Source organism: Saimiri boliviensis, chromosome 8 (assembly GCF_048565385.1).
Source record: "Saimiri boliviensis isolate mSaiBol1 chromosome 8, mSaiBol1.pri, whole genome shotgun sequence".
Taxonomy (NCBI): domain Eukaryota; kingdom Metazoa; phylum Chordata; class Mammalia; order Primates; family Cebidae; genus Saimiri; species Saimiri boliviensis.
In genome coordinates, this window is record NC_133456.1 from 114,724,464 (window position 1) to 114,750,369 (window position 25,906).

At 50.0% G+C, this 25,906-nt stretch overlaps 2 protein-coding genes across 5 annotated transcripts in view; one reads left to right on the forward strand and one right to left on the reverse strand.

The window, feature by feature from the left end:
* Positions 1 to 25,906, reverse strand: part of PFKFB3 (6-phosphofructo-2-kinase/fructose-2,6-biphosphatase 3) — a 259,701-nt gene that overhangs the window by 218,438 nt on the left and 15,357 nt on the right. The gene's annotated exons all lie outside the window — the stretch shown is intronic.
* LOC104651127 (large ribosomal subunit protein uL2-like) lies at positions 1,667 to 2,522 on the forward strand. The gene has a single exon (XM_039478658.2). The coding sequence runs from the start codon at positions 1,697 to 1,699 to the stop codon at positions 2,468 to 2,470; it is 774 nt and encodes a 257-aa protein (XP_039334592.1). The 5' UTR covers positions 1,667 to 1,696; the 3' UTR covers positions 2,471 to 2,522.

Consider the following 25,906-nt stretch of genomic DNA (forward strand, 5'->3'; position numbering starts at 1 on the left):
AAGTAGTGTGTGTGTGTGCGCGTGTGTGTGTGTGTGTGTGTGTGTGTGTGTCTGTCTGTTGGGAAATGTCACTGATCAGAGGAAATCTATTCAGACATCTGAGGTGGGCCTAGACAGTTAAAAAAATGCTCATCTAGGGATTGGTTGAATATAGTTTTTTCAAGAGTGCTTTTGCTCATATCCAGTTTGGTCTTCATAAACTCACCTACCCCCAAGGAACAGTGACCAGGGTGTCCGAGCCAACTGGAAACCATCCCTGTGAGAAACAGCTAAAGCGCATGACAGGGAGGGCAGGCGCGGTGTAATCCCAGTACTTCAGGAGGTGGAGGTGGGAGGATCATGAGGTCAAGAGATCGAGACCAGCCTGGCCAACATGGTGAAACCCTGTCTCTACTAAAAATGCAAAAATTAGCAGGGCATGGTGGTGCGTGCCTATAATCCCAGCTACTCAAGAGGCTGAGGCAGGAGAATCTCTTGAACCCATGAGGCAGAGGTTGCAGTGAGCCGAGATTGTGCCACTGCACTTTAGCCTGGTGACAGAACGAAACTCCATCTCAAAAAAAGAAACCAATGAGTGAGACAGGGAGAAAGAACGAGGCTGTGAGAGGAGGTGAGAGCCACTGACGAGTCCACGGAGTTGTCTTGCATCCCATTGCTCGTGTGAACGGAAACCAGATCTGATTTGCAGGTAGAAGGAGACACCTTCCCTGTACAGTGGACAGCAGTGAGCCAGAGAGATGGCAAATGTAGCAGCCCGATGCCTGCCCATCAGAGACATTCCAGAGGGACTTCCCCAACAGCTGCAAATCAAACGCGCTGGCCTCTGACTAGCCCTGCACATTAAGGATCCTGTGATTCTGGGGGGGCGCCCAAGCCCCCATCCCAGCTCTGCCTCTCAGCAACTCCGTGACTACACAAAACGCTGTCCCGCACCTCAAGTTCAGAATGATCTCAGGGTTCACCTCTGTGTAAAAGTCTCTGAGTCTAGAACTGCTGTATTAAGTGAAACTGCTGATCCAGCATTTAGGCATACATTTGACCAACTTGGGTAGTCTGGGGGCTAGGAGCCCTAGACTGCGTAGGGCATTCCTTTGTCAAGAACCTGGGCATGCAGTGGGTCTTGAGAGGTCCCTGCTGGTGGGAATTCAGAATGTGATATGGGATTCACACCCCAAGTAGAAATAGTTATGTTTTAATTGCTAATTTCTTAATCAATCAATGTATTTTTTAACGAATATATCTTTAAATAATTTTTCTGTGGCAGCCTTTGGTGTTTGGCCACTTGACAGCTTGAAATAGATTTAATCTTTGTTATTTAGTATGCCATGTGTACCCATAATTGGTCACTGTTTAAAGACGGGCTGGGCAGTGGCTCACGCCTATAATGCCAGTACTTTGGGAAGCCAAGGTGGGTAGATTATGAAGTCAGGAGTTCAAGACCAGCCTGGCCAATATGGTGAAACACCATCTCTACTAAAAATACAAAAAAATTACCTTACCTGGGTGTGATGGCATAAACCTGTAATCCCAGGTACTCAGGAGGCTGAGGCAGAGAATTGCTTTAACCTGGGAGACAGAGGTTGCAGTGACCTGAGATTGTGCCACTGCACTCCAGCCTGGGTGACAGAGTGAGACTCCATCTCAAAAATAAATAAATAAGCTCTTTCGGCCACGCTCGGGAGCAGGACCCGTCGCCATGGGCCGCGTAATCCGTGGACAGCGGAAGGGTGCCGGGTCTGTGTTCCGCGCGCACGTGAAGCACCGTAAGGGCGCCGCGCGCCTGCGCGCAGTGGACTTCGCCGAGCGGCACGGCGACATCAAGGGCATCGTGAAGGACATCATCCACGACCCGGGCCGCGGCGCGCCTCTCGCCAAGGTGGTCTTCCGGGACCCGTACCAGTTTAAGAAGCGGACGGAGCTGTTCATTGCCGCCGAGGGCATTCATACGGGCCAGTTTGTGTATTGCGGCAAGAAGGCACAGCTCAACATTGGCAATGTGCTCCCTGTGGGCACCATGCCCGAGGGTACGATCGTGTGCTGCCTGGAGGAGAAGCCTGGAGACCGTGGCAAGCTGGCCCGGGCATCAGGGAACTATGCCACCGTTATCTCTCACAATCCTGAGACCAAGAAGACCCGTGTGAAGCTGCCCTCTGGCTCCAAGAAGGTTATCTCCTCAGCCAACAGAGCTGTGGTTGGTGTGGTGGCTGGAGGTGGCCGAATTGACAAACCCATCTTGAAGGCTGGCCGGGCCTACCACAAATACAAGGCAAAGAGGAACTGCTGGCCACGAGTACGGGGTGTGGCCATGAATCCTGTGGAGCATCCTTTTGGTGGTGGCAACCACCAGCACATTGGCAAGCCCTCCACCATCCGCAGAGATGCCCCTGCTGGCCGCAAAGTGGGTCTCATTGCTGCCCGTCGGACTGGACGTCTCCGGGGAACCAAGACTGTGCAGGAGAAAGAGAACTAGTGCTGAGGGGCTCAATAAAGCTTGTCTTTATGCCAAAAAATAAATAAATAAATAAATAAATAAATAAATAAATAATAAATTTAAAAAAATTAAAATAAAGACAGGAAGCTACCTGGGTGTGGTGGCTCACTCCTGTAATCCCAGCACTTTCAGAGGCCGAAGTGGGAGGACCGCTTAAGCCCAGAGTTTGAGACCAGCCTGGCCAATATGGAGAAACTCTGTCTCTACAAAAAGTATAAAAATTAGCTGGGTGTGTTGGTGGGTGCCTATAATCCAGCTACTCAGGAGGCTGAGGCACCAGAATTCCTTGAATGGGGGAGGCAGAGGTTTCACTGAGCTAAGATTACACCACTGCACTCCAGCCTGGGTGACATAGCAAGACCCTAACTCCAAAATAAATAGAAACAGGAAGCACAGAAAACCCTGATGTTGAAATAGAAGTTAATGGGAAGACAATGTAGATATGTCAAGAAAGACATGAGCCTATTCTAAAGGGTTCTCACTGGCCAAATCTGGTAAAATCTGTTTTGTTGTGGATTTTTTTTCTTTTTTTTTTAGATAGGGTCTCACTATATTGCCCAGGTTGGTCTCAAATTCCCAGCCTCAAGCAATCCCCCCACCTCAGCCTCCCAAAGTGCTGGATTACAGGCGTGAGCCACTGCACCAAAAATCCTGTACAATGTGAACAACAAAATGAATGATAGTAATAGACTATAACCCAGAGAAACACAGGAACCCATGAACCCTCTCAACTGTGCATAAAATGAATGAATGAATAAGTGCAGGAGATGGGAAAGCTTTTCCTTAGAGTAGAATGCCAACAAATGAGTGTAGAAGAAATGATGGAATCTGTAGGTCATGCCTGGGTAATCACTGCAGGAGTAATTGTTTCATACAAGAATCACCAAGTGGGTGGAAGCTTGATAACAAACAAGATATTTGCAGCCGGGCACAGTGGCTCATGCCTGTAATCCCAGCACTCTGAAAGCGCAAGGTAGGTGGATCACTTGAGGCCAGGAGTTTATGACCAGCGTGGCCAACATGGTGAAACCCCGTCTCTACTAAAAATACAAAAATTAGCCAGGCATGGTGGTGGGCACCTGTAATCCCAGCTACTCGGGAGGCTGAGGCAGTAGAATTGCTTGAACCCAGGAGGCAGAGGTTGCCGTGAGCCGAGATCGCACCACTGCACTCCAGCCTGGTGACAGAGCGAGACTCTGTCTAAAAAAAAAAAATGGTATTTGCAGACATTCAAAATATCTCACCACGAAATCCTTACTTATCACAAAGGAACTGAAAAGTGACCATACAGTAGAGAAAACTGGCGGGCACCATCCTTAAGCAAGTGATAAGATTACCCTCAGGCTGGGCATTGGTGGCTTATGCCTGTAATTGCAGTGCTTTGGGAGGCAGGCAGATCACTGAGCTCAGGAGTTTGAGACCAGCCTGGCCAACATGGTCAAACCCCATCTCTACTAAAAATACAAAAATTAACTGGGCTTGGTGGCACATGCCTGTAGTCCCAGCTACTCAGGAGGCTGAGGCAGGAGAAGCGCTTGAACCTTGGAGGTGGAGGTTGCAGTGAATAGAGATTGCACCACTGCACTCAGCCTAGGTGACAGAGCAAGACTGTCTCAAAAAACAACAAAAAAGGTTAACCTCACCAGTCTATGCCAGGCACATCACTACTTTTCAGGCATCCCTGCCAAACATACAGATCCTAAAGCTAATTAGAAAGAAGCAACAGATGCACCCATGTTGTGGGATATTCCAAAAAATAAGTGACCTGACTCTTGAAGACACGTGCACACCTGTGTTCACTGCAGCATTATTCAAAATAGCAAAGAGGCAAAGCAACCAACGTGTTCACCGACAGATGAATGGATGAGCCAAACGTGGAATTTACAGACAATGGAATATTAGCCTTAAAAAGGAAGGAAATTTGTCACAGGCTACCCCAGAGGTCAACCTTAAAGACATTATGCTAAGCGAAGCAGGCCAGATATGGAAAGAAAAACACCATATGATTCCGCTTTTACAAGTTCACTACAATAGATTCGAAACAGAAAGAACGGTGGACGTCAGGGGCAGGGGTCGGGGAAATTATGAATTGTTGTTTACTGGGTGCAGAGTTTCAGTTTTATAAGACAAAAAAGTTTTAGAGAGCTATTGCACAACGATGTGAATATACCTAACACTACTGAACTGTACATTTAAAAATGATTAAGATGGTAAATTTTGTGTTATACATTTTTATTGCATTTTAAACTTCTTTTTAAAAGAGGTTTAAATAATCAGTGCCTGCACTTTTCAAAAATACAAAGTCCATGACAGAAATGAAAGAGTGAGGACACACTCAATGAAAGGCTTGTGAGCCAGGGTAAAACCTTGGGTCACTCCAAATGTTGCTCTTGATTCTGCTAAAGAAAAAGAGCAGTAGTGGGAAAACTGGTGAGGCTTTAAGTTTGCATATTAGATAACAGACCTGCATCCGTGTTGATTTCTTGATTTCAATCATGATACTTTGCTTGTTTTGAGGAAATATACCCTGAAGTATTTAGGGGCAAAGGGGCATCATGTCTGCATTTAACTCTCAAATGGTTCAGAAAAAAATATGAGCTGGGTGTGACATGTATTCCTGTCTTCAGATACACACACACACACACACACACACACACATACACACTCACATATCTACATATATATATATATTCTCTCTTCCTCTTTATAAATAGATGAGACATGTATATATATGTATATATAATTTGTAGGTAAGTAAATGGATAGATGGGTGGGAAGATAGATAGACAGATAGAAATGGAGACAGAATGATAAATGGAGTAAAATGTTAACACTTGCAGAATCTGGGTGAAGGTACTATGGGAACACGGCACTACTTTTTTTTTTTTTTTTTTTTTTTTGAGACAGAGTTTCGCTCTTGTTTTCCCAGGCTGGAGTGCAATGGCGCGATATCGGCTCACCGCAACCTCCGCCTCCTGGGTTCAGGCAATTCTCCTGCCTCAACCTCCTGGGTAGCTGGGATTACAGGCACGCGCCGCCATGCCCAGCTAATTTTTTGTATTTTTAGTAGAGACAGGGTTTCACGATGTTGACCAGGTTGGTCTCGATCTCTTGACCTCATGATCCACCCGCCTCGGCCTCCCAAAGTGCTGGGATTACAGGCTTGAGCCACTGCGCCCGGCCTGCGGCACTATTTTTGCAACTTTTCTGTAAGTCTGGAATCATTTCAAAACAGCTAAAACTTGGCCGGGCGCGGTGGCTCAAGCCTGTAATCCCAGCACTTTGGGAGGCCGAGGCGGGTGGATCACAAGGTCAAGAGATCGAGACCATCCTGGTCAACATGGTGAAACCCCATCTCTACTAAAAATACAAAAAAAAAAAAAAGTAGCTGGGCATGGTGGCATATGCCTGTAATCCAAGCTACTCAGGAGGCTGAGGCAGGAGAATTGCCTGAACCCGGGAGGCGGAGGTTGTGGTGAGCCGAGATTGCGCCATTGCACTCCAGCCTGGGTAACAAGAGCGAAACTCCGTCTCAAAAAAAAAAAAAAAAAAAAAAAAAACAGCTAAAACTCTAAAATGTTAAAGTTCATGAGAAGCATAAATGGTAATAATTCTGCACATTCACCTCAAAATGATGATCCTCAGTTTTGGAAGACGCATACTTCTGATCAAAATTCTTACCTTTTTTTAAACCCATCTTAGATGATGACAGCTAAAAATTCTGATTTTAAATAATGAATCAAGACATCACTAATATTTCAAAAAACAATGCTGAAAGATAATGACAAATACATTAAATCTGACTTTCCATTTGCTGAAAATGAAAGACCTGCCACAGGTGAAATGAGTAATTTGTAGAATCGCAGCCTAGTGTAGTTGCCTCAACTTCTCCCATCTCACCCCTTCCCGTACATGAGACAGCGTAATATAAGCCACACCGCATCTATTACCCCATTTAAATACCATGCTACTACTGGCAGTAAGAGGAAGTGAGATAGGACAAGGCACTTGCCTTTTCTTGTCTTCTTTTTTAGACGGAGTATTGTTCTGTCGCCCAGGCTGGAGTAAAATAGCACAATCTCAGCTCACTGCAACCTCCACCTCCCAGGTTCAAGTGATTCTCCTGCCTCAGCCTCCCAAGTAGCTGAGATTACAGGCACCTGCCACCACACCAGGCTTTTTTTCTTTTTTTTTTAGTAGCGATGGGGTTTCATCATGTTGGCCAGGCTGGTCTAGAACTCCTGGCCTTCAGTGATCCTCCCACCTCAGCCTCCCAAAGAGCTGGGATTACAGGTGTGAGCCACCGTACCCAGCCGCCTTTTCACTTTTGAGACAACTTTCCAGAAGTCCATACCTCATTTCCACACTGGTCTCCCCGGCTGGCTTCAGTAATGGCAGCACACCTCCCTGCAAATGCCGGGAGGTGACATAGCTTCTCAGCTGGGCAAATGCCTGGGGACGCAGGGGAGAATGGATGTTGGGGGGACGTTAGCAGTCCCAGCCACAGTGTCTTCTTCCTATAACATACTTTTTCAACAAGCACCTTCTAAAAGATAGCCTTTTATTATAAAAAGAATGAAAAAGGGCTGGGTGCAGTGGCTCATGCCTGCAATCCCAGCATTATGGGAGGCTGAGGTGGGAGGAACGTTTGAAGCTGGGAGTTTGAGACCAGCCTGGGCAGCATAGCAAGACCCTGTCTCTACAAAAATTGAAACAATTTTTAGGAGAAAAGGTACTAGGCCTTGCAGCCAGACAAGACCATGATGTTTACACATTTACTCTCCAGCACACACACACAATGCCATTCTTGAAATAATCCGTGAAAAATTAAGTTTCCCTTGGTAACTAAATATGTCATAATTACAAAAGATAGAAAGGTGAAGGTGAATTTCACTTCATGTGGTGCACTGTTCATTGCTAAACCTATGACCACTTCACACTTCTCAGCTGAATGAACCCTGACTAGCTAATAGGGGGAAAAAGACAGAGACCCCCGATTTCAGAAAAAGTTATCTTCTCTTCCATGCACAGGAACGAGTCATCACTGGACCCATGTACCTGCTCTGCTGAGGATGCATCATGATGTGGTCGTGTGGTTAGTTCTGTGGGGTTAAACCATTGCTGGTCCAGTATCCAGTTACTTATAGCCAAAATCACCCCTAATAAGTATATTATGAATATCATTAAAATTCTAATGCTAACTTTCTAATTAGCATATTAATAATAAAAACCAAAAGTTTTTTATCTAATGATTTTTCTATCACATGCCACCAAAAACACCACCAAACGCCTTCCTATTCTGACCTCACCGCATCTCCGACAGCCAGGTGGTCACCAGCAGTTCTACTGGGGCCACCAAGTTTCCTGCTTTTCCCAATCAGGAAGACTTCATACCACTGGGAGAGGGGTTTGAGTTCTTAAAATTAGAGGAGGGGGCTGGGCGCAGTGGCTCACGCCTATAATCCCAGCACTTTGGGAGGCTGAGGCCGGTGGATCACCTAAGGTCAGGAGTTTGAGACCAGTCTAGCCAGCATGGTGAAACCCCATCTCTTGTAAAAATACAAAAATGATCTCGACATGGTGGTGGGCACCTGTAATTCCAGCTACTAGGGAGGCTGAGGCAGGACAATCACTTGAACCATGAGGCGGAGGCTGTAGTGAACCCAGAGCTCACCATTACACTCTGGCGTCGCCTACAAGAGCAAACTCCAGCTCAAAAAAAAATAGAGAAGGGGAGGAAATACTGATCTGATCTAACTGGGTGAGGGCATGAGTGCCAGGCGGTGACCCGGCTGAGCCCCTGGCTGGACCACAGGTCTGGCGGCATCCCGTGGAAGGGGGCTAGACCAGAGGTGAGCCAGTGGGAGACCCTGGTGTCCCTCTGCCGTCTCCTTACCCCCGAGGTGGCCTGTGTCCAAGTGTGTTCTGTCCTTATCAAAACGTGTTTTCAGAATAGAATGTGACCCTCACGTGAAGTTATCAATGACTGATAAACGGCTTAGTGGCTAACCCTCCTGACACTGTGAGTAAGCAGATGAGCGACCCAGCTGGGAACAGCCCACCCCAAGGGGCCTTGTAAAGAGATTACAGAGGAAGCCAGCAGTTCTTTCTGTAATCCACCCCCAGCAGAGGGATCAAAGGAGAAGAGCAGGGAAAGAACTGAGTCCTTGTGGGCAGATAGGGATGTGTCTCAAGGTCAGAGAAGCCCTCAAGGGGTGTGCTCTGGTCACTTGAGTGCTGCTTCCTCTAGTGTCCTTGTGGAAAATAGAAACAAGTTCTCCTGGTTATTTAAATCAGGGTTTCTGTGTCTGGGTTTCAATAAATTGAGATCCAGTCTCATTTGCTAAATAATCTGGGGGGAGAAAAAGAGTGAACATGCAAAGCTGATAACTAAGCCTGATCCTGACGGAGATTAATGGTTTCCAACACCCGTGGCACATAAGAGCCATGAGGGAGGCCGGGCACACTGGCTCATGCCTGTAATCTCAACACTGCGGGAGGCCAAGACGGGAGGATCATTTGAACCCAGGAGTTTGGGACCAGCCTGGACAAAAAAGCAAGAACCCCTCTCTGGAAAAAAAAAAAAAAAAAAAAAAGCTGGGCACAGTGACTCATACCTGTAATTCCAGCACTTTGGTGGGAGGCCGACGCAGGCAGATCACCTGAGGTCAGGAGTTTGAGACCAGCCTGGCCAACGTGGTGAAACCCTGTCTGTACTAAAAATATAAAAATTAACCAGGCGTTGTGGTGGAGCCTGTAATCCCAGTTACTCAGGAGGCTGAGGCAGGAGAGTTGCTTGAACCTGGGAGGCAGAGGTTGCAGTGAGCCAAGATCATACAATTGCACTCCAGTCTGGGCAACAAGAGCAAGACTCTATCTCAAAAAATAGAAAATTTTTAAAAAGAATCACCAAGAAACTTTAAAACTACCCATTGTGTCAACCTCATCCCATACCAATTAAATCAGAACTGCCAGGATGCGGCTTCTGCCTGTGCAATATTTAAAAATCTTCTCCAGACCAGGTGGGGTAGCTCACACCTATAATCCTAGCACTTTGGGAGGCGGGCAGATCACCTGAGCTCAGAAGTTCAAGACTAGCCTAGCCAACATGGTGAAATCCTGTCTCTACTAAAAGTACAAAAATTAGCCAGGCGTGGCAGCAGGCATCTATGATCCTAGCTACTCGAGAGGCTGAGGTAGGAGGATCACTTGAACCCAAAAAGTGGAGGCTGCAGTGAGCCAAGACAGTGCCACTGCACTCCTGTCTGGGCAACAGAGTGAGATTCTGTCTCAAAAATAGAAGAAAATACAAATTAAATAGCTTCTCCAGTGATGCTCATGCCTGTCATGTAAAGATTCCAGTTTTCAAAACTATATAGTTTTTTGTTGTTTTTGACCAGGCTGGTCTCAAACCCCGGACCTCAGGTGACTCACTCACCTCGGCCTCCCAAAGTGCATCGCACCCTGATTCGTTTTCACGACCACCTACATGGTGCCAGCTTCAGGCTGGGGCTAGGGCACCAGACTGCAAGCATTCTATTCCTTGTGAGACACAGGTGCATGGGAAGCGATCAATAAACACAATCCTAGTGGAGCTGGTGGTGTTTTAGAGATAACATGTGAGCAAAAAAATAATAGTCTAGATTCTAGAATAAGCCAGCCCTGAAGTTGGCATCATGCTGTGCCTGTGGCCTTTTCTCCCCATTCCGAAGCTGTTAAAGTTCTTTGTGTTTGTTTTGTTTTGTTTTTGAGAATGAAGAACTGGGTGGATTTTCTAAATAAGATTAGATAAATTCTTAGGACACTCAACTACTAGGTATTTTCCAGAGAAAATCCCCTACAGTCCTGGGGAGAACAGAGGTGTGACACAGAAGACCAAGTGTCCTAGGCATGAGGCTGGGGAGGGTGCCAGGCATGGCTGTGCAGTGTGTTCTGGAGCCAGAGACCCTGCTGGGCACCGCCCCATCCATGTTCGGAACCTGTGGCAACAGGCGGGTCTGTGGGGCCCAATGGCCCTTCCAGCTAACACTCTGTGAAGCAAGTAAGGACTCTGGGGGGCTAGGAAGGGCACTGCCCTGTCTGGCTCAGCCCTCTGCCCTCCTGCCCTGGCCCCGGACACTAGACTGGATGGCGAACTTCACTGCATTTGGAAGTCGCCCAGCTAAGATAGGGAAGCATCGGGCGGTCCTGCCCCCTCCTCCAGCTCCCCCTGTCCCCACACCCAGGCTCCGATTCTCAGCCTGGTGGAGCAAAAGACTAGAAGGGGACAGGGCCTGATGCCGGGAGACGTGCCTGGCAGGGGCCAGCCTGCAGCCCCAAGGCCACATTCCAGCTCTCCCGCTCAGGGCCTACTGCTCTGCTGGTAGCTTTGGACTTTCGATGAAACACAGAATGCTGGCATGGACTCCTGGCCTGGGCAGTCTAGGGAAGGGGTTTGCCTGAGACTTCGGAGGCCCCTCATTCCCCCAGCCAACTCGGCCGAGGGATGGAAAGGCTGCCAGGGGCACGGGGGCCAGGTCCTTCCCGGCCTCCACCCCAGATGAGTCTTTTTTGCAGGACAACTTGTTTGTGACACGTTTGTTGCTGCAATGGAGAGGTCTCCCAGCTCAGACCCTCCTCTACCCAGACCCCCAAATCTAAACCTCAAGGGGGGATGTGCGTGCGTGCAAGTGTGTGAATGCTGGGGGGATGCAGAGGCAAGAGAGAAGGGGGTGGTGAGAAGCAGGCTGGTCTTCGCCCAGAGAAGCCTGGTGAGGGATTCGAGGGAAAACTTGGGGAGACAGGAAGAAAGAATCCACCAAGACTGAGGAAGACAGAAGCCACGGACCTCAGCTCCAACTCTTACCCTTTGCTTTTTTACTGTAGCAAAACATACACACAAGTGTTCACCTTGCTCATCGGGCGCACAGTTCGGGGCATAACCACGTGCAGAGTTGTGCAGCCATCGCCACCATTCAGCCCCAGAATTTTCCCATCTTCCCCAATTGAAACTGTGTCCCAATTTAAACACCAGCTCCCCTCTCTCCCTCCCCAGGCCCCGGCCACCTCCATCCTACTTTCTGTCTCTCTGAGTGTGATTATTCTAGAGACCTCATATGAGTGGAATCATATAGTATTTGCCTGGTTATGTCTAGCTTATTTCAGATCACTGTCTTCAGGGCTGACCTATTTTGTAGCACATGTCAACATGTCCTCCCTTTTAAGGCTGCATAATATTCTGCTGTGACTGAGCCATATTTTGCTTATGTGTTCATCTCTCCATGGAACCTGGGTTGCTCTCACCTCTTTGTTATTGTGAACAACGCTGACGTAAACATGGGCATGGGCTGGGTGCAGTGGCTCATGACTACAATCCCAGCTGCTGAGGCTGAGACGAGAGGACTACTCAAGGCCAGGAGTTTGAAACCAGCATGGCCAACATAGCAAGACTTTATCTCTACAACAATTTTTTTTGAAATATTAGTCAGGTGTAATGGCACACATCTGTAGTCCTAGCTGCTCAGGAGGCTGAGGTGGGAGGATCGCTTGAGCCCAGGAGTTTGAGGTTACAGTGTACTATGATTGCACCACTGTACTCCAGCCTGAGCAACAGAGCCAGACTCTGTCTCTAAAAACTAAATAAAAATGAAAATAAATAGAACATGGATGTGACAAATAACTGTTCTAGTCTGTTTCACTTCCAAACTTATCTTTTAAAGATGTATTAGCCTCTGTCATGTGATCAGGATACATCTTAGTTTTAGGAACATATTCCATAATTCTGCTTCTTGCCAGAGAACTAATACAGAGTAGAACATCTCAGTTTGGGTCATTAAAAGTAAAGTAATCGGAACACAGAATTGCATACATTGATGATAAGCTATACTGAAAATAAGCTAGGGCACGGTAGCTCCCACCTGTAATCTCAGCACTTTGGAACGCGGAGGTGAGAGGACTGCTTAAAGCCAGGAGTTTGAGACCAGCCTGGGCAACACAGCAAGATCCCATGTACCCTATCTCTACAAAACATTTAAAAATTAGCCAGGTGTGGTGGTACACACCTGTAGTTTCAGCTACTCAGGAGGCTGAGGCAGGAGGATTGCTGCAGAGAGTCACGATTGAGCCGCTGTACCCCAGCCTGGGCAAAAGAGGGAGACTGTCAAAAAACAAAACAAAACAACAAAACCAAAGGAAAGAAAAGAAAAAACGAGAAAAAACCTGAGATGTTAACAAAGGCTATTCTGTTACGTAATTATGAATTTATCTCTTTCCTCATATTTTCCTGTCCTTTGTACAATGAGCCTGTTGTTTGTGTTAGGAAAAAACATTACATTGTCCCCCTCAATCTGATTGCGTTAAGCTTGACTCTGGAACCTGAGGTTCACACTGTCTTGCAAAGCAACCATTCGTTTGTCCATCCATCCAGCCATTCATTAAAATAATGCAAATAATGCCAATTAGAGTCTTTTTTTAGAGACAGGGTCTTACTACGTTGCCCAGCCACTCACAACTCCTGGGCTCCAGCAATCCTCCTGCCTCAGCCTCCCAAAGTGCTGGGATTATAGGCGTGACCACCGGGCCTGGCCTATAGACATGTTCAAAGCTGGTTACTGTAAATGGCTGAATCCACAAGTCCAGCCACTTCAACTCAGGACCTGACTATCACCTGGATCCTATCACTGAGCTGGATCTCACCAAGCATTTGTCAGTGGCTGCTACTGGTCTAGAGTTAGTCACATGCTTGGGTGTCCCTCTGGAGGCTCAACAGTCATCTCACTACTTACCACCTGGGAACAACCACTCACTTCCCGTTTTGAAGCCAGCAGCCTTTGGGCGAGGCCAGCTCTTGTGGTTTCTGTGCCTGGCAGAATGTCCTACAATCCTGGCATCTGCATGCTCAGTAAACAAGGTTCCCTTCCATCTCAGCTGCCACAGCCTTGCCACCTTGGTTTATCGTGCAACACAGCCCACAACAGCCGAGGGAGATGGGTTCGTCCTCTTCTGCCCGCTTGCCTGCAGTCCTCCTGGGCCCCCACACCTGTCCTCTGACAACCCTGGTGGACGGTAACATCCCACGGCAGCAGAGAAACCCTTCTGTTCATTCCCGGGGGCGGGGGTCACTGGGGAACCACCTGAGTGATTTTTTTTTTTTTTTTTTTTTTTTTTTGAGATGGAATCTCGCTCTGCGGCCAGACTGGAGTGCAGTGGCTCAATCTCAGGTCACTGCAATCTCCAACTCCCAGGTTCAAGTGATGCTCCTGCCTCAGCCACCCGAGTACCTGGGATCACAGGCATGTGCCACCACACCCAGCTATTTTTATTTTTGGTAGAGAAGAGGTTTCACCATGTTGGCCAGGATGGTCTCGATCTCCTGACCTCATAATGCGCCTGCGTCGGCCTCCCCAAGTACAGCATTACAGGTGTTGAGTCACTGCACCTGGCCCTGAAGGGTCTATTTTACAGCCTCCCCTCGCTCCGTTCCTGCCCCTTGCAGCTGGGGTTGTTCAGCACAGAAGGGAACACGCTGTTAACTGACCAATGATCACAAAACTTCAAGAGGGAATAAAGGATTTTGAGGAATCCCTTATTCAGATTTGTGTGGCTCAAAAGCAGCGCAGCGAACATGAGTTCAAGCTCTTGCCGCCTTCATCTTCATCCACCGCTCCTCCCGGGGAGGGAAGCCAGACTGCCAGGTTCAAATTGCAGCTGCCCCCTCCTTTCCGACTCACACGCTGTGTGACCTCGAACCAATAACTTAATTTCTCTGTGCCCCACTTTCTCCTCCAGTAAAACAAGGCAGATAAACAGAGCTCAAGAAGTGTTCACTGTTTTTCTTCTCAACTGTTAAGTGAAAATCACCAGCTCCCTTTTACTGAATATAGCAGGCCCTGTGTTGGGCACTTGGAACAGATTTCATTTTTAGAACACCAGGGAGACAGTACTGCTCTTCCAGAGATGAGAAAGCTGCCCCAGAGATGAAATCACCTGCCGAGGACCTGGTGCTGGGGAGGTGGTGGCTGGTAGTGAGACGGGAACTGGGATGGGGCCACTTCCCAAGGCAGTCAGGCTTCCAGCGTAGGGACCTTTGCGCTGCCTCACGGCTTGGCCAGGCCATTTTCCAGAACCAGAAGGGTTCACGCCCGCTGAGGCCAAGGGGCAGGCAGGGCTGGACACACCCGGGCCCTCTGCCTTCCAATCCCTCCCAGTCCGTGCCTGCATGTGATGGGGTGGTTCTGACAGCAGCAAATCCTTTCAGATCAATTCGATGCCAAAACGTCCACCCTGGCCCCGGGAAAATGATGCCCGGCTGCTCCCATCTCTGGCCCACGGCAGGCACCAAGGGAGGGCAGGAGGGAACCTGAGGGGTGGGCTCTGTCCACTCCAGGAAGCTCTTCTGCAGCTCCAGGTCAGCGGCTTCACCTCCCTGTCGTGACCTTGACCGGAGATCCCTCTGAGCCAGGCCTTCCTCACGCCCGAGCTTGCAGCCTCCTCTCCTGCCTGCATTTCCCCTAAGCCTGTATCACGCCCCTTGTCCTACGCCTCCTTTGCCGTTCTCTTGTTTCTGGTCGTGTCTCCCCAAAGGGATGGGGCATTTTTGTTTCTGTTGCTTATGGACCCTGGAACCAGCCTGGCACATGACAGGGGTGCCCCACGCAGCGGTCGGGTGGGTGAGTGGAGGAGGAATGAACGACGTTATGCAGGCCAGCACGTGCCCAGCATCACGGACAGGACCAAAGCTGGGGCAGAGACGCTGGGCAGCAAAAGCTCACCCACTCCCCACAGCCCGGGGTCACTGGGCTTCAGATTCCCAAAGGTCCTGTCACCACCAAGGCTGGGGCCAAACCGGCATCTGCAGCCTGGGGGCCTCCTTGGGCGCCTTGGCTCTCCTACGACCAGGGTCTTCAACGCCAGCTCTGGACCAGCATCCACCCTCTCGACAGCCACCCTCATGATGTCCACACCTCAGGTGACCACTCACACCCACATGCCCACCTCAGGAGTCTGCCCCCAGTGTATTCACCCCACGTGTTCCAGGCTGTCAGTGCCATACACCATTTCCCAAGTTCCCCACCTCATCCCTCCATCAGAAATGTCCTGGCCAGGCAGGGTAGCACACGCCTGTAATCCCAGCACTTTGGGAGGCTGTAAAGGGTGGATCACCTGAGGTCAGGAATTCGAAACCAGCCTGACTAACATGGTGAAACCCCAACTGTACTAAATACAAAACAAAAATTAGCTGGGCATGGTGGCAGGCGCCTGTAATCCCGGCTACGTCGGAGACTGAGGCAGGAGAATCACTTGAACCCGGGAGGCGGAGGGTGCAGTGAGCCGAGACTATACCATTGCACTCCAGCCTGGGCAACAAGAGTGAAACTCTGTCTCACTGGCAAAAAGGAAAGAAAGAAAGAAGAAAGAAAAAGAAAGAGAGAGAGAGAGAGAAAGAAAAAAAGGAAAGAGGAAAGAGGAAAGAGGAGGGGAGGGGAGGGGAGGACAGGAGGGGAGGACAGGAGGGGAGAGGGGAGAGGGGAGAGGGGAGAGGGGAGGGGGAGAGGGGAGAGGGGAGGGGGAGAGGGGAGGGGGAGAGGGGAGAGGGGAGGGGGAGAGGGGAGGGGGAGAGGGGAGGGGGGAGAGGGGAGGGGGAGAGGGGAGGGGGGAGAGGGGAGGGGGGAGGGGGGAGGGGGAGGGGGGAGGGGGGAGGGGGGAGAGGGGAGAGGGGAGAGGGGAGAGGGGAGAGGGGAGAGGGGAGAGGGGAGAGGGGAGAGGGGAGAGGGGAGAGGGGAGAGGGGAGAGGAGAGGAGAGGAGAGGAGAGGAGAGAAGGGAGAAGGGAGAAGAGAGAAGAGAGAAGAGAGAAGAGAGAAGAGAAAAAGATGCATGACCAGGAAAGCCCAGAGCCACAGGATCCCAGAGGCCAGCCTGGGAGGTCAGGCCCCAGCGCAAGCAGCTCATCTCCCACAACGGGCAGGAGCGGCAAGTTGGGCGCTGCCACCTGCACCCTGGAGCCCAGTGACAGCTGTCTCCTCTCCTATCCAGAACTCACTCGTGAGTCCCACCAGGTAGCATTTTATGTTCAGATTGCAGGTAAGGACTTGTTGGAAGAGACGGTTCTGTGGTTAGGACAGATCTGAAAACCACGAGCTAGTCCAAGCCGTCAGTCTTCCAGAAAGTGGAACCGGAGACAGCTTGAGTCACTCACAAGTTAGGGGCAGCCAGGACTAGCACCCAGGTTTCCTGGCATCCATGTCACTTTTCAAATAAACATATTATTGAAATAACATGGAGGCGGGGCACAGTGGTGCAAGTCTGTAATCCCAGTGCTTTAGGTGGCCAAGGCAGGAGGATCTCTGGAGCCCAGGGGTTCAAGATCAGCCTGGACAACAAAGAAGTTAAAACTTAGCCAGGCATGATGGCACACACTTATGGTCCCAGCTGTTTGGGAAGCTGAGTGGGTGGATCACTTGAGCCCAGGATTCAAGGCCGCAGTGAGCAGTGACAGCCCCACTGCACTCCAACCTGGTCAACAGGAGACCCCATCTCTTACATAATTAAATAGGTAAATAAGAAGTATAACATACATACAAAATGCACAGCTCGACAATCTCACAGGAAAGCATGCCTCTGCAACCCCAACCATCAACCAGGTCACTACAGAAGCCCCCATGCCCCTGCCATCACCACCCCACGGGAACCCGTGTCTTGACATCCAGTACAGATAATCTGCAGGGTCTTGAACTTTCTATCAGTTCTTCTCGGCCTGGTTTCCTTCCCTCAGCATTTTCCCGTAAGATTCTTCTGCTGTGCCCCTTCCTGCAATAGTTGGTTCTTCGTCATCCTGTAGCGCTCCACTGCACAAACACCACACTTTATTTATCCATGTTGATGGAACACTGCATCCTTTCTGCTTTGGAGCTCCCACCCTTTGGGGTGCTGCAGTGAACATTCTTCTATGTACCTTTAGTGCAGGCAGCTACGCCAAGGCATGGGCTTCTGGCCTCCTGTGTGCAAATGCTTGGCTCTGTTAACGCTGCCAAGATGATTATATGGATTTCTTCTCCAATTTGAGAGTTCCTGTGAGCCACAGTCTCACCAACATGTGGTCTTTTTCTTGTTAGCCACTCTGACTAAAACAGGCGTAGAGTTTTAGCTCACTGTGGCTCTAATTTGCATCTCTTAGATAATTAGGGAGGCTGACTCGCTTTCTATGCTTATTGACCATTTGGGCAGCCTCTTTTATGAACACCACCAAATGCAGAAGTGGGTTCCCATGCTAAGCTTTTTGAGGGGGGGGCTTACTTGGTTTGGGTTTTTTTCTTTCTCTCTAGTGACTCTGTTGATCTACACAAATAAGAACAACACTGTTCCTGGATAAGAGCCAGGCCCTGGAGCCAGACGGCCAGGTTCCTGTTGCAGCCCTCACGCTGGTCAGCGAGAGATCTGGGCGAGTTAGTGCCTGCGGTGCCCCAGCTGTGCCATCTGTCACGCAGGGATGACAACAGCACTGTGGTCCCCACGCTCGGATGAGTTCCCACCTACGAACACTGCAGTCTGTGCCGGGCACACCAAGCGCTCCGGCATCAGGATGTTTACTGCAACCTCGACACTCTGTGTACCTGAAAGTGCCCCAAATCACCGTGACAGAAAGGAGGGAGAGGAGAGAGAGGGATGGAGCAAGACTGAGAGATACACTCTCACAACTTCCTGGTCATGATGGCCACTGAAATGACCACAGTATCCTACTTGTGCATGGGAACCAAAGAGGAGGTAAAACTGAGGTTTGAGGAGAGAAGCTGAGGACAATTTAATTTTGAGAGAAAAGAAACAGCAGGCCGGGCATGGTGGCTCATGCCCATAATCCCAGCACTGTGGGAGGCAGAAGACAGGATCACTTGAGGTCAAGAAATTGAGACCAATCTGGCCAACATGGTGAAACCTCATCTCTAATAAAAATGCAAAAATTACCTGGGCATGGTGGCGGGTCCTTGTAATCTCAGCTACTTGGGAGGCTGAGGCAGGAGAATCACTTGAACCCGGGAGGTGGAGGTTACAGTGAGCTGATATCATGCCACTGCACTCCAGCCTGCATGACAGAGTGAGACTGTCTCAAAAAAAGAAAAGAAAGCAGAAGCTATTCCTGAGGCCCAGGGTTCTTCCACGCACAGGGACCCCGGAGCTTCCCCCAGCAGAGCTGCAGGATCACTGCACAGAGCCCACAGGGCCGGAACCACCAGAACACACTTTCCCACACACTGGTCCCCCAACCCCGGCTCTCACTCTGCACTGGTCACTGGGTCTCCACAGTCCAGGGGCAGCAGGCCCAGTGCCACAGAAACAGAAACATGCCCGACAGGCAAGCCCCAGCTCCCAGTTTTCCCAGTGGGGGCCGCAGGCAGCTCCAGGCCTCCAAGCCCAGGTCAGCCTGGGCCACAGAATCTCTCACCCCACAGAACTTGAGCCGATGTCTGCGTCCCCTGCCTGCCAGTGTGACGTGGCTGGGCAGGTGTGGAGCCACCATGAGGCAGACGGAACAGAGCCTGTTTATTGTTTACCGGAGAGGACTCTTCTGAGAACTCCTGTCCTGGACTGATAAACTAGGCTGTAAGGCTGGATGGGAAAGGTCAGGATGTCTGCTTCTCCTGGTAAACAGGCCGAGTCACTGGCATGAAGGAACCAGATGTGTGCCAGGAGACCAGAATGAATCACAGAGATCCAAGCCCCTTACTTTACAGAAAAGGAAACTGAAGCTCAGAGAGGTCAGAAAGAAAAAAAAAAAAAATACAGGCTTACAAGGACCACCTTGTAAGGACTAATGACTCCTTCTACTGGAACTTGCCTCTTCAAGCCGCTCCCATCTCCACACCTGGTTAGTCCCCAAATCTCGACTCACATAATCTATGTTCTTTCAGTGCCTACTGTCTCTGTGCAGATTCAACTCTAAACACGGCACCTGGACCGCAGGCCCTCACTCCCCATCTCTTCCCCCAGCTTCCCCTGTTCCCATATACTACACACTGTCATCTTCCTAAAACAGTACTTTGGTTCTATTCTTCCCCCGCTCAAAAACAATCACCGGCTCCCTCCTGCCGCCAAGACCAAGTTCAACCTCCTTAGGCTTCCGGGAGGTCCTCTACAGTGGGGCCTCAAGCAACCTTTTCCCTCCCTCTCTCTCCACCCCTGCAGTTGATCTGCTTTTCTCCCAAAACATGCCTTCCTGCCACCCCGCCACCCAGATCTCCAGAGAACCAGGAACCCCCTTTGTCTCTGTCTGCTCCCTGCCCAACTCTCTGTCTACCTACTAACCTCCCTCCCTTGCTGTCCTTGGAGCATTTATCTCCTGGACTACCTTAAAGACTTGTCTGCACCTTTTCAGGTGATTGTATACAGGTGGGAGGGGGGGTTCCATCCACACCCTAAGCCTCTTTGAGTCTGTATCTTGCTCTCTAGGCATCCAGCACAGCCCCAGCTCAACTCCTTCACAGGAAGCAGTGCTGTATGTAACCTTATGGACAGGACTCGTCGTGTGGACAGCCTCTTCCTGAGCACCCCCTCCAGGCTGCAAGCACACCCTGCCCGGCCCCAGCAGCTGAGAACTAAGGACGTGCCTCGAGGGCTGCTGGCAAACAGACATGACCACAAGCAACGGCTGTGGTGGGACAGTTTCTGCTGTGGAAGCGCCCAGCATGAGGCTCCAACTCTGCCTAAAAAGTCAGGGAGGGCTTCCTGGAGGAAGGGTGCGAGGTGAGTGGTGAAGGAGAGTTCTCAAAGTGGAAAAGTAGGGCACAGTGAGGACAGAACTGAGAGAGGGCGGACGTCCCGGGTAGAAAAACACACAGGCCAAACCATGAAGGGAACACAGATCCTGTGTAAGGGGACGCTGGAAGAGCTGGCCTAACAGGAGGTGAGGGCGCGGAGATGAGTATGGAGCAGCCTGCTTTCAGGACAGGACAGCTGCAGTCAGCACTGCAGTCACGGGAACATCGAGCTCTGTCCTCCCTGAGCACCGAAGTTCTCTGCCTTGGGTGGACTTTTTTTTTTTTTCTTTTGAGATGGGGGTCTCATTCTGTGGCCCAGGCTGGAGTGCAGTGGCACAATCACAGCTCACGCAGCCTCGACCTACCGGGCTCAAGCAATCCTCCTACCTGAGCCTCCCAAGTAGCTGGAACCACAGATGCGCACCACCACACCTGGCTGATGTTTTCCATTTTTGCAAAGACAGGGTCTCATCATGTTGCCCAGGCTGGTCTCAGACTGCTGGGCTCAAGTGGTCCTCCCACTTACCATTTGCAAACCCTGTGATCTTGGGTAAGTCACTTAATCATTCAGCACCCTGGTTTCCTCATTTGGAACATGGTAAAAAGAGCACTGGCCCTGTGGTTGCAGTTTTAAGTAGCAGTGTTTAAACGTGCTTTCTGAAGCTTGCTCACTCTGGCTGCAGTGTCACCGAGTGACAAGTATGAGAAAAGGAAAAGCCAGCGAAGGCTCCTGCCTGCCGGGCTCAGGGCTGCAGCAGAGGAAATGTACCCAGCTCCAGTTTCTCTGCCTCCCCTGCTCCAGCCAGCCCGCCTGTGGGCCTCCCTCTCCTTCCTGCAAAGGAGTATGCTTCTCTCTGGCCACACCAGCACCTTGCCGTCCCCTGAAGCAGGCTACAGAAATCATGGGACCAAGAAGCGAATTGATACCAAGAAGCACAGCCACATCCCTGATGGGAACCGATCCCAGCAAACAAGTGAGCCAGCGGGGACTTTCTCGCAGTCTCCAGGGGGTTCCGGGAGAACGCGTCAGAGCGTCTGCCCCGGACACCTGACGCCGGTGGTTTTCGGGTTTCCCTCCGTGACTAAGACTCTCAATGGAGCACTGTGGCAAAAAGAGGAAAAGCACCAACTCATGCTTTCTGAATCAGCTCTCCAGCTGCAGAACTCTGGGTTTCAGCCAGATCTATGGAACCAGAATCTGCATCTGAACGCCATCTCCAAGGACTCCTCACTCCAGCTTGAGCAGCACAGGCTCCCTCCCCACTCTCGTCGTGGCTCTGAGCTGAGGTATCCAAACTTTTCTGATCACAAACTACTACCCCCAACCTGTTTATCTGTATCTAATATACATGTGCTACTGCACAAACACATCATGTACGTGATAGAAATTCCATACAAAAAATGGAAATCTAGGCCAGGAGTGGTGGCTCATGCCTATAAACCTGACACTTTGGGAGGCCAAGGCAGGAGACTCTCATGAGTCCAGGAGTTTGAGACCAGCCTGGGCAACACAGTGGGACCTCATCTCTACAAAAAATAAAATTAGCCGAGCATGGTGGCACACGCCTGTAGTCCCAGCTTCTTAGGAAGTTGAGCCCAGGAGGCTGAGGTTGCAATGAGCCGAGATCATGCCACTGTACTTCAACCTAGGTGACAGAGCAAGACAGTCTCCAAAAAAAAAAAAGAAAAAGAAAAATTCTAAAATATTAGTTAAAAATAGGCCGGGCGCGGTGGCTCAAGCCTGTAATCCCAGCACTTTGGGAGGCCGAGGCGGGTGGATCACGAGGTCGAGGGATCGAGACCATCTTGGTGGTCAACATGGTGAAACCCCGTCTCTACTAAAAAATACAAAAAATTAGCTGGGCATGGTGGCGCGTGCCTGTAATCCCAGCTACTCAGGAGGCTGAGGCAGGAGAATTGCCTGAACCCAGGAGGCGGAGGTTGTGGTGAGCCGGGATCATGCCATTGCATAACGAGAGCGAAACTCCGTCTCAAAAAAAAAAAAAAAAAAAAAAAAAAATAGAGAAGAAAGGGACTCTGTAATATTTCTTCCTGCACGGAGTAATCCTTTAGCCCTAAGGAAGGGCCTGAGGTGTGTCCTGTCTCGCCAGCTGCTGGATTAGACACAGTTCCTTTGACGACCTGTCATCTTCCTCTTCCTGAGCTTTTTTGTTTTGTTTTGTTTTGTTTTTTGAGACAGAGTTTCGCTCTTGTTGCCCAGGCTGGAGTGCAATGGCGCGATCTCAGCTCACCGCAACCTCCGCCTCCTGGGTTCAGGCAATTCTCCTGCCTCAGCCTCCCGAGTAGCTGGGATTACAGGCATGCACCACCATGCCCAGCTAATTGTTTGTATTTTTAGTAGAGACGGGGTTTCACCATGTTGACCAGGATGGTCTCGATCTCTTGACCTTGTGATCCACCCGCCTCAGCCTCCCAAAGTGCTGGGATTACAGGCTTGAGCCACCTCGCCCGACTTTTTTTTTTTTTAACCTGTAAAGTCTCTGGACTTTGCCCTCGGGCTTTTCTGGAAACACTTTCTGTGCAGCCCTTACTCTTCCGCCCCAGACCAACCTAGCTCCTCACAGTCCCCGGCGGCTTTCCTGGTCTGCTCAGCCGCCACCTCTGCCTCCATACACTGTCCCCGCCCCACACTGTCCCCACCTCCCCAAGGTTCCCACCTTTTACTTTTGTTCCTAGTCTTTCCACTCGCACCTCAATGGCTGGCCCCATAAATGTTTGTGGTTGTAAGTTTCTAGTCCGGTTTAAATTTATTTTTATTTTTTAAATATTTTTTTGTAGGAAGAAGGTCTCACTAGGTTGCCCAGGCTAGTCTCAAACTCCTGGCCTCAGCCTCCCAAAGTGCTAGGATTACACGCATGAGCCACTGCACCCTGCTGTAGTCCAGTTTGTATTTTCATCTTCTATATTTCATTTCTTAGAAAAACAAGAAAGAATAAAGCAGGGGTGAGGGAGCAAGTGAGTCTGGGAGGTGGTTTCTTTAATGTTGAAGCAATTAGCATTCTCTCTCCTTTCTAGATTACCAAACAATCCAAAAAAGGTACCCAGAGTAAAGTGACTAGTCAAGCCACAGAGGCTTTAAATTGCTCCTAGGCACACCATCGCCTCTGTTTAGGGATTAAATATCTATTTCCAGAGCTCTGGTAAATATAGTAAGCAAGGTTCTTCATTAAAGAACCTCCGGCTGGGCCCAAGGCATATCTTCCCATCCCCACTTCAAAATAACCACAAATAGAAGTCCCAGAAACTCAATGCAAAAGAGAGAGTCCCAAAATGTTACTACTTTAAGGGAACTGCAAATAGGGGACAGGAAAAGTCAAGTCTTTGCCAAGAGCAAGCTCAGCACACACCCAACATTTCCACCTTCTCAGCAGCCTAGACCCAGAACCGAAAAGAAGCTGGGAAAGGCGCATCTAACATATAACCATGTTACAGAAATGTAAAACTGGGAGCCAGGCAGAAGCCAGTCTTTCCCCAGTGCTCAGACCCTCCCGATCACTCTGGTATACAGAGCACAGCGCTGGGACGTCACCCTGGGGCATAAACGTTTGAGGTGTTTCAAATTCTGAGTGACTTCTAGAGGTTCCCCATGTTTGTAAGCCTCTAGAGAGCCCAGGAGACATCGCTGACTTGTTAGGCAGTACTGGACACACTCTCCCTGTTCCTCAGCCACCGCCTCCACCGTCAGCAGTGGCAAGTTCATACTCATCCTGTCTGAGGACACCCTCAGGGCCTGAGGAACAGACGCAATGGCCCAAGATCACAGCCAAATATCCTGGGGGAAGTGGGTCTACTCTGCATGTGTGGGTGATGCCAGTCTCCTACCCACACCCCGACAACTCCATGGTAGCCCAGGTCTGAGCATTCATGCCCTGTGATCACTAAAATTAAGCCCCCCACCCTGCCTGCAGCCACCAGAGACCCAATCACAATCCTCCCTCCACAAGACTAAGAAAGAACAGAAAAGGTGCTCTCCCCCAGGTGCATCTGCCACCCAAGCAGATCCACTGGGACAAGAAAGTATAAGGAGGCCGGGCGCGGTGGCTCATGCCTGTAATCCCAGCACTTCGGGAGGCCGAGGCCGGGCACAATGGCTCATGCCTGTAATCCCAGCACTTTGGGAGGCCAAGGTGGGCAGATCACTTGAGGTCAGGAGCAAGTGGCCAACACAGCAAGACCTTGTCTCGACTAAAAATAAAAAACAAAAATAAAAAATAGCTGGATGTGGTGGTACCTGCCTGTAGTCCCAGCTACTTGGGAGGCTGAAGCAGGAGAATTGCTTGAAACTGGGGGAGTTTGCAGTGAGCTGAGATTGTGCCACTGCACTCCAGTCTGGGTGACAGAGCAAGACTCTGGCTCAAAGGGGGGAAAAAATGTATAAGGAATGGGGACTTTTATGGGGACAACAGGAAGGCGAGGAGGCTTCTGGGCAGATGGATTCCATGGAAGTGCTTTGAATGTAAATCTTCTAAGTCAGACCACTGGAGCTGCCTCACTCCCATCGCCCACATTCACCCCAGGCCTGAATGTAAGGGCTCAAACAGACCTGCAAAAACACTCAGCACCTTCGAGCAGGCAGCTGCTGCGTAAACATCCCATCCCACTTTCTGGCCCATTAAACCCATGCACAAATGAATGGTGGTAGCAGCTGCCAAGCTGTCATTGCTGGGCGGACAGTTCCTTTAGACAAGAATCATAAGGCCCGCTTAGGAAGCACTGAGGAGTCTAACCGGGTCTCCAGTGGCCACAGGCAGGGCGGGACCCGGATATTCCGCCAGGCCACATACAAACATTTTGTGCTTAGCTGCTTGTGTGATCCTCACAACTGCATAAGGTTGACAGATTAAGGAACCAAAACACAGACATTAGAGAAATTCTCCAAGGTCACACAAGAGGTTGGCATCCGAACCCAGGAGGGCTGACTGAAGCCACCATTCTACCTCACTCATGGGCATCCTCAGCCTCCAGCCTGAGGCAATGCATTCCAGGACGGCACCCCAACACAAGCACGGTGAGGGTCGGGGGCCAGGGCCCTGGTTCAGCGAATGAAAGCAAAGTGGAAGATCCTCATCATCTCCCACCAGCCACCTCCACCTCCAGTCACCCCTACCTAAGCTGCCCTTCTGCATGAAAATACTGGGGCTAGAGAGTGGGGCAAGCTAGGGAAAGAAGACAGTATGATTTAACCTGCCCCTGTAGAGTTAGACAGCATCCTTGGAGTCAAAGGTTTCAGCAATCAGTTAAAATGCAAACTGAGCTGCTACCCATCTAGAGATGTAGATGAAGGGTCTGAGGGTGTGACCTAGAAGCCAGCAGGAAAGACCTAGGGACTTAACAAGGGAGAAAGGACCAGGAAGAGGAAAAGAGAAACATCATTTCAACTTCTTGATTAGGGCTGGGCTGGGCTGGGCTGGGTTGGGCTACCTCCATAAATACTCAATTCCTTAACACCCTGAGGGCAGAGGAAAGCAACTAGACTAAGGTACTTTAGGACGAATAATCCAGGAGATCCCATGAAAGGAAGAAAAGAGGACTAGCAGAGATATCTTCTGGAGCTCCGCCAACTGCTCAGGGCAGAAAGGCAACCAGATAGGGATGCTGCCTCAGGTAATCCAATGGGGGAAGAGGGTTTAGCTACTATTTTCTGGCTGGGTTCTTGATAACAAACTG